The sequence below is a fragment of the Anolis carolinensis genome, chromosome 1 (assembly GCF_035594765.1).
Source record: "Anolis carolinensis isolate JA03-04 chromosome 1, rAnoCar3.1.pri, whole genome shotgun sequence".
Lineage (NCBI taxonomy): Eukaryota > Metazoa > Chordata > Lepidosauria > Squamata > Dactyloidae > Anolis > Anolis carolinensis.
In genome coordinates this window covers 342,139,419-342,148,755 of record NC_085841.1, presented here as the reverse complement: position 1 = coordinate 342,148,755, position 9,337 = coordinate 342,139,419, and the positions used below count along the sequence as shown (strand labels likewise).

The window sequence follows — 9,337 nt, the reverse complement described above, 5'->3', positions numbered from 1 at the left end:
GAAGGTGCATTCCCCCATTTACCAAATATTGTAATTTAGATATGCAGGAGCAGGGCAGATTTCATATTGTTGGATTCAGATCAAGAACTCTGGAGAACTGCCTAATTAGGTAAGACTTTTCAGGTTCATTTTCCCCCTAGGGTTGTTAATTCTGCAGTTTTATTCTGCAACGCCTCTTGCTGGATAATAGGAGGAAACCCATTGTGAGCTTAACACTGGAGGATGGCTTTACCATTGTCCCTCTCGCAGTTATATAAAAACATCTATAGAATAGGTACAGAAAGAGAAAATAATTATGAGAAATGCAATATAATATGCTACTGAGTTTATTTGAAGGAAAATAATAACCAGTATCATTGAGTGTGGTATTAAAGAGCTATGCATTTCATAGCAGTTTAATATAAAGCTTCATTTTTACCTCTTTATTCACAGTATTACAGCAATAAATACAGTATATCTCAATTATGTATGTATATACAAAAAAGGTTACAACTCAATTACAAGGCATTTGGTTGTTTTGAGGCTCTGATCCAAAGCCCCATGCAAAGCAACAGGTTGCTTTTCTGTACATCTCTGTGGATCAGTCCTTATGAATACTAGTAAACTCTATCCTTTAAAAATATTTAACATCACTTTCTAGGCTGGCTCTACAATTTCTATGTGCTATATGCAAATATACAACCCCAAACCTTTGCCCCAGGGAAGCCTGAAACATTGCCATTCTCCCCAGCAACTACAGGAATGGGGCTTATTTGAAAATCTGACTGTGTACAAGTATTTAAGAAGGCATAAAATACAGGATATATTATACAGATACAAGTATACAGCAGGTTAATCAACCATTTAATAACTGCAGGAGAGTTATCGACAAGGAAACAAAGTTAAAAGTACATAACTTTATTCAACAGTTTTTAAGCAACAACAAAAAATAGACTAATAGACTGGCACAGTTTAACCACCTAAGCTCTAAGTGCACTTTGTAAGCCAACCTGACTAGTTTTAGATGTCTCTGACCTGCTCAAAAAAAAAAGGTTGATCTTCATCTTAGAAGTTAACCTTTTTCATTTCATTTTCCTCTCCAACCCTGTTTTGTAAGATGGATTTAAGTCAATGAAAGTAGGGATTTTGAACTGGGAAGGTTCTCACCTCCCTCCCTTCCTCTCGGGGAACGTGATATAATATCCCCTGAAACTATGGAGCTGAGACTAAGGTCCAAACCATTCACTGGAGCCTGCCAGTTGTTACTCTCATTTTGGAAAATAAAAGGAAGTTCTGCTAAAAATCCTCATTATAAGGTCACCATTTTTTGGTGACAATATTTATTGCATTTCTTTGAGGCTCAAAACAACAACAACAACAACAACAACAGAAAGCACTTAGAAGATTCCTAAAACTCTCCTTTGTGTTTGTTACACCATAAAAACAACAGCCCAAAAGAAAACCCAGATGTCTCTGTAAACAGACATAACCACTATATTTTCAATTTATAAAAATATTTGGGAAGAGGAGTCTTAATTGTAAAAATGAACATTTTCAAGCATGTGTTTAAATATCTTGCTAAGCATATCAGGCCAGGGCCAATTTGAGCAATTCTAGGTCTCAATCTAATGCCCAACCACTAAATGAATAAAACCATGCTGGATTAAGATTTGTTCCTACTTTAGTTGGGACTGGCAATGGGATTTAGACTCTGTTATTATTCAGACCAATGAAAACAGTCTGTGGTGATGGGCAGACACAGCCAGACAACTATCTTTATTAATTCTCTATATCTACAAGACAACAAAAATTGTAGCTACAGTACTGTTATATACTTTTTAAGGATGGCCTTTTGTCTTATAGCTTTAGCCCTATTATTGCTAGACTAAACTAAAAGTTTCAGAAGATTTTGCCCAGTTCATAAAGGATAGAACTGAGAGGCTGCTTCTGACGACTGGATTTCCACTTGAGCCATTTTAAACTGGGTGCACTGCAGCCATTTGCGGAGGACAGAAGAGCAGGTGTTCATCTGAACAGATCCTTGTAACATCCTAAGGCTATGGTGGTTCACGTTGTTCTGGATAGCTTGCAAGCGGAGCTGGAGCCCAGCAGATAAATGCTGTTTAAAAAGAGTCAAAAGTTTCACCATCCTTTATGTGTTTTATTTCAAACCTTTTAACCAAGTTGTTCTTAACCTGTGGGTCTCCAGGTGTTTTGGCCTACAATTTCCAGAAATCCCAGCCAGTTTACCAGATGTTAGGATTTCTGGGAGTCAAAGCCCAAAACATCTGGGGACCCACAGGTTGAGAACCACTGTAAAATCCTCAAAGTAACTTAATAAATACTGACATCACACAAGAATAAGTAGAATTAACATCCAGACCAAGTGTAATACAGTGCACTCAGGTAAAGACCCAGAGATCCAGATCCCACATAACTACAGAGTAGCATAAGTATCTGTCAGCAGAGTTTAAAGTATACAATTATACAGTCTCTATATTGTGCATGGATGACAACCAATTGTGCAACTGCTACTGTGTGTGTTTTAATGTGCTGTCATACCCAAAATGGTCCATAAATGCAACTCTGATTGCCACAACACACACACACACATATGTATGTGTGTGTGTGTGTTATATTTTTTATATATATATATACATACACACACTAGCTGTGCCCGGCCACGCGTTGCTGTGGCGAAGTATGGTGGTATGGGAAATAAAGTATTGAGGAATTGGTGGTAGTTAAGGTCAAGGGTAAAGGTTTTCCCCTGACATTAAGTCCAGTCGTGTCTTACTCTGGGGGTTGGTGCTCATCTCCATTTCTAAGCCGAAGAGCCGGCATTGTCCGTAGACACCTCCAAGGTCATGTGGGATGACTACATGGAGCGGCGTTACCTTCCCGCCGGAGCAGTACCTATTGATGCACTCACATTTGCATGTTTTCGAACTTCTGGGTTGGCAGAAGCTGGGGCTAACAGTGGGGGCTCTCTCCGCTCCCCCAATTCAAACCTGTGGCCTTTCGGTCCAGAAGTTCAGCAGCTCAGCGCTTTAACACGCTGCGCCATCAGGGGATATTATTTCCTAAAGGTTGTGAATATACAATATTTCTGATTGGTTTTTTTGTTTGTTGGAGGCAAGTATGAATGCTGCAATTAGGAAAAATGATTAGGATGTAATGGCCTTGCAGCTTTAAAGCCTGGCTGTTTCCTCCCTGAGTGAATTTTTTGTTGGGAGGTGTTAGCTGGCCCTGATTCTTTCCTGTCTGGAATTCCCTTGTTTTCAGAGTGGTGTTGTTTGCGATATTTTATGTGCTTCTACTGTCTGTGGCCCTGAGAAAACAGAGGATTTTCCAGACTTTGATGATGGGAATACTTTGTCGGGAGGTGTTAGCTGGCCCTGATTCTTTCCTGTTTGGAATTCCCTTGTTTTCAGAGTGGTGTTGTTTGCGATATTTTATGTGCTTCTACTGTCTGTGGCCCTGAGAAAACAGGATTTGCCAGACTTTGATGATGGGAATACTTTGTTGGGAGGTGTTAGCTGGCCCTGATTGTTTCCTGTGTGGAATTCCCGTTTATTTACTGTCCTGGTTTTAGAGATTATATTGTTCTGCATTATTCTATCCCAGTAATTATTTCATATTAAAGAAGAATCTCACTTATCCAACATTCGCTTATACAATGTTCTGGATTATCCAACGCAGTCTGCCTTTTCATAATCAATGTTTTTGTAGTCAGTGTTTTAAATTCATTGTGATATTTTAGTGGTAAATTTGTAAATACAGTACAGTAGAGTCTCACTTATCCAACATAAACGGGCCGGCAGAACGTTGGATAAGCGAATATGTTGGATAATGAGGAATTAAGGATAACCCTATTAAACATCAAATTAAGTTATGATTTTACAAATTAAGCACCAAAACATCATGTTAGACAACAAATTTGTCAGAAAAAGTAGTTCAGTACACAGTAATGCTATATAGTAATTACTTTATTTATGAATTTAGCACCAAAATATCACGATATATTGAAAGCATTGACTACAAAAATGCGTTGGATAATCCAGAACATTGGATAAGCGAGTGTTGGATAAGTGAGATTCTACTGTAAATACTACATAGCATTACTGCGCATGGAACTACTTTTTCTGTCAAATTTGTTGTATAATATGATGTTTTGGTGCTTAATTTGTATAACGATTACCTAATTTGATGTTTAATTGGCTTTTCCTGAATCCCTTCTTATTATCCAACATATTCACTTATCCTGCCGGCCTGTTTACGTTGGATAAGTGAGACTCTACTGTATATTTCTAATCTTATATTATCTGCTCAGAACTGGATTATATGAGGCTCCTTCTTCACAGCTGTATAAAATGCACACTGAAGTGGATTATATGGTAGTGTGGAGTCAAGATAATCCAGTGCAAAGCAGATAATATAAGATTATAAATGGGTTATATAGCTGTGTGGAAGGGCCTTGAGTCTACACTGCCATATAATCCAGTGCAAATTAGATAATCTGTGGAAGAAGCCTAAGTGAGGCCTAAATCTGCCTGTCCCCTAACTGAAACCTGGCTGTCCCTTGGTTGCTAGGCAACCAAGTGGGCAGCGATTAGCCCTCTAAACTGGCAGCAATTGGATAAAAACAATTATTGCTCTCCCTCTAATTAGGACTTTATTTTTCTTTTCTTTTTGTTGTATCAACCTTGAGGCGTGGATGATGGGTTGTGTTGTCAAATTTTGAGGTTGGGGGGCCTGTACTTTTGTTGTTTTGTGAATTGCCGTGATGCCATCACTCTTTTATATATATAGATATACACACACACACACACACACACACACACACATACATATACATACAGTAGAGTCTCACTTATCCAACACTCGCTTATCCAACGTTCTGGATTATCCAACGCATTTTTGTAGTCAATGTTTTCAATACATCCTGATATTTTGGTGCTAAATTTGTAAATACAGTAATTACTACATATCATTACTGCGTATTGAACTACTTTTTCTGTCAAATTTGTTGTATAACATGTTTTGGTGCTTAATTTGTAAAATCATAACCTATTTGATGTTTAATAGGCTTTTCCTTAATCCCTCCTTATTATCCAACATATTCACTTATCCAACATTCTGCCGGCCCGTTTATGTTGGATAAGTGAGACTCTACTCTGTGTGTGTGTGTGTGTGTGTGTGTGTGTGTGTGTGTGTGTGTGTGTGTGTATATATATAATCGCAAAGAGGATGCCAGTCAGAAACATAAACACAGATTCAATCCGTAGGATGCTGCCATGACAGAGAAAGTGCATTTCCCTTATCTGAAATCCTTGGGAGCAGAAGTAGTTTGGATTTTGGAGTTTTTTGGATTTTGGAATAGTAAAATAGAGGAAAAATTCAAGTGTACTGCTCAGTGCAAATCCACACCTCTTGCCATTTCACATATTTTCATGTGTTTCTCCTGTCTTGCATCTCATTCATTTGCTACTTGTGTTATGTATGGATGTGAGGCTGGAGAATGACTGAGGATCTGAGAGACTGAGTACACAAGGGACTTGATACAGGTATTTTGGGGGGGGGGGGGGAGTATGCTCTTAACAGGGGCTCTCTAGGGAGCCTGCCAGTTGCCGGTAACAGTCACCTCGAAGGGAGAAGTAAGTGACTGGCAACAGCATTTTGGATATCAGATTTCCAAATTAAGGATGCTCAACCTGTACAATCATAACCCTTGCACAGTGTGAAAAAGTCCCTGGTGTCCTTCACCAATGGAAGAAGTATTTGCACTGGTGGAAGGTAATCTACAAACCTAATGTTTTAAAGTGACATCCAACTACACATGTAAAGACTGATGTATATGTATATGTTGAACAGACCTAGGTTATCATTAATAATCATACAAGTTAGGGCTGGACACAAAAATCTGGCATACATGAATGGATGCTTTTTGTTTGATGTATTTTTAAAAACAAACAAATGTAAAGTGCTCAAGGATGGTTGAAGAGAGATTGGGAAGCTGAACCTACCTTTAGATTTGATTGAATCATTGGCAACCACATTGGGATGAGCTGTTAGTAGAGAGAAAAATCTGTATTATTTAACAAGATATACTCATAATAAATGTATGATAATTCCATGATACTACATCACATTAGGTTAAAAGAGATATTGGCAAATATTCTTAGTCAGAAGTAGGAACCATGAGTAATTTGCCTACAAATAACCTTAGGAGCTTTGCAGTTGAGTAATGCCAGGATTCTGTCTAATGTGCTATTATTTAAGAGCTGTTTGGTAGTTGAGGTGGCTGAGGTGAGTCTCAACAAAATAGGTTTGTCATGATATGCCTCCAAATCCCATTGACTGGAAAAATGACACCAGCTGAGCTGACAGATTTGCACCTGAGATTTTCTTGATGAGGTCTATAATTCTTCATGTTGGTTTCTGCTCAAAAGTCAAGTGGAGACATAAGGCTTAACTGACTTATTGCAATGTAAGTTATTCATTCCTTACATTCATATCTTGCCTCTATTCCACTAAGCAGAATACAATATACTTGGTTCTCCTCCTCTTCTCCTCAGTTATCCTTATTACAATCCTGTGAGACAGGTAAGTCACAGAAGGAATGACTGACCCAAGGCCACCTAGAAAGTTTCATGGCTAAATGGGACTTGTGTCTTAATCTTCCCAGTCCCAGTCCAATAACCTAATTACTGAAGGCACACCTATTGCGTTTAAATAGCCACTGTGGCTCACAGCATCCCTAGAAAGGTATCAATTCAGATGTTCAAAAATATCTTGAGAATGATAGTGAGTGAAATACCTGCATTTTAAAACACATTCATATCCATGAATCCTTTTTTGAGATGTCTTATTTCTATGACATTTCTTTTCACAGACAACTAAATAAATGTAGCAGTTTATGATGTTTGCTAGCTCCGTTTCCATTTGTTTTCATTAAAAATACAAAGAGGCTTTGTACTGGAAGATTTAAAAAAAAAAAAAAGAATACAGCAAGCCATGTTCACCACCAACCTGAAAAGCTTTTCAACTTATTGTCCATGTGCTCCAGCATTATTTAAAGAGTTGGATATATTATTCTAAAATGTTCCTCCAAATGGCATCAAGATTTGCAATTTTCTAATTAAGCTACTGGGAGCTACATGCAAAATCTAATCAATACTGACAGCTTGAGATAAAGCACTGTTCGGGGAATGTTTCACTGGCCAGTCTAGATGACATTACATTTGGCAGAGTTCTGTTGGTGGCTCAAATCCAAAGCTTATTTTGGACATCACAATTAGCAACCATGATGTTTAGGGACTCCCAATGAAGAAGTGAACACTTACAAACCATAACTGCATTGCAGTTTGGGGGGAGATACTTTTAAGTGTTAGTAACTTTAAATAATGGTTCAAAGTAGAGTAGACCCACTGAATCAGTGCAAGCTACATACTGTTGAGTTACTATTTGGCGTATCTAGATCTACTCCTATTGGAAAAAGCAGCTGGATAGAGTTACATATCTGGGCATGTTGGAACAAGTAAAGCATAAAGAATTTTGTAGTGTGCATTGACCCCAAAAATCCGTTCAGATCATAATTTTGGGAATTTGGAAAACAATTCGAGACCACTTATTTGTGAATTCAAATCTTAATGCCCCCTATCAAGTAATCACTGGAAATCAACTAACAATCTTAACCCCTTGTTCCTTCTGTTTCCGGAAGCCAAATACAGTTTTCTACATACACGACCTTTTGAATCCTCCTATCACCATGTTTGTATTTAGGAGCTGATGTTGTGCTTAGATTAGCCTTCCCACAGCTGGATTCCATGAGACACGAAGATCCCCAATATGAGTGGCCAATTGGGTGGAGATCAGTGGCCAATGACACAAGTGACTTCATGCTGCCTCCTGTCACCATTTTGAAAAGGACCAGAAAGGAACGCAGAAGTTTTTATAAAGGGGTAGTACAGGTTTCTGGGGTGTACATGGAGTTGACTGGGGAATTTTCATTTCTTCATAGTTATCAGACATAACTTCCCCTTTTTATAAAAAAAATCTGAGGTTGACATACCTTGGGGAACTGGTGGGGAAAGATTAGGGTTACATATGGTCAACGAGAGCATGCTGGCTGAGATGATGATTTACAGCAGTGGTTCTCAACTTTCCTAATGCCACTACCTCTTAATACAGCTCCTCATGCTGTGGTGACCCCCAACCATAACATTATTTTCATAGCTACTTCATACAGAACTCCCATGACCAACAGAAAATACTGGAAGGATTTGGTGGGTATTGACCTTGGGTTTTGGGGTTGAAGTTCACCTACATTCAGAGAACACTATGGTCTCAAACAATGATGGATCTTTACCAAACTTGGCACAAATGCTCAATATGTCCAAATTTGAACACTGGTGGAGTTTGGGGAAAATAGACCTTGACAATTGGGAGTTGTAGTTGCTGGGATTTATAGTTCACCTACAATGAAAGAGCCCCTTGAACCCCACCAATGATAGAAATGGGCCAAACTTCCCACACAGAACTCCCATGACCAACAGAAAATACTGGAGGGATTTGGGTTCCTCAAACCATAAGAAATATGTGTTTTCTGGTGGTCTTTTATGGCCCCTCTGAAACTCCCCTCGTGACCCCCTCAGGGATCCCGACCCCCAGGTTGAAAAATGCAGATTTACAGTTTAACCTGCCTCAAAAGGACTAGATTAGAAAAATAGTATTGGTTCTTTATGCACTCTGGGAAGGAGCTTGTGGAAAGATAATTCTTGCTATATGAAAAGCAGGAAGGAGGGGCAATTGGGAAGACAATGGCAGAGGTAGTTGAGTCTCCCTGTAACCCCAAGTTGTTCATACATTGTTGGTTGAACTTGCAGCTGATCAACGGTCTGGAATCTGTGTGTTCTTTCCAGTGAAATGGTCCAAAATATTTTTCATCAATTGGCAACAAATGCACTGCATTGCATAACACAGACACCTTTCTGAGAAATCCAAGTAACTATGTAAAAATCACTATTCATATTCTTGTTCCTACACTTTACTAAGACCTACATCCTTTTTGGACAAGGTTAAAGCCAAGTTTTGTAAAAGTTCATAAAAAAAGTATTTTACCAGATGCATCCAATCACTGGAGCAAACTTTGCTCTCTACAAATTTGAAATTTACAAGTAAAGTGCTTTTGTTTTTACATTTTTTTTCAGTACTTCTGGCTAGAGTTTCCCTGGTTAGACTACAACAGATTTGCACTAAATGAAATTCTACCCCAGATAATCCCCTTATTTTGGGGAGCTTTTTCTCAGGGGGCAGTGGGAGCCTGGAAACATTAAAACAACAATCTATAGCTTTT

At 38.6% G+C, this 9,337-nt stretch overlaps 1 protein-coding gene across 4 annotated transcripts in view; it reads right to left on the bottom strand.

Annotated features, from left to right (window-relative positions):
- Nucleotides 1–310: 310 nt before the first annotated feature.
- Nucleotides 311–9,337, bottom strand: part of unc79 (unc-79 homolog, NALCN channel complex subunit) — a 143,147-nt gene continuing 134,120 nt past the window's right edge. For all 4 annotated transcript variants that reach the window (XM_062968415.1, XM_008111082.3, XM_016990865.2 and 1 more), the window contains 2 exons: nt 6,006–6,047; nt 311–2,098 (listed from right to left, as the gene is read on the bottom strand). In XM_062968415.1, the coding sequence (XP_062824485.1) occupies nt 1,898–2,098; nt 6,006–6,047 (243 nt within the window). In that variant the 3' untranslated portion in view covers nt 311–1,897. The remainder of the gene's footprint in view (nt 2,099–6,005; nt 6,048–9,337) is intronic.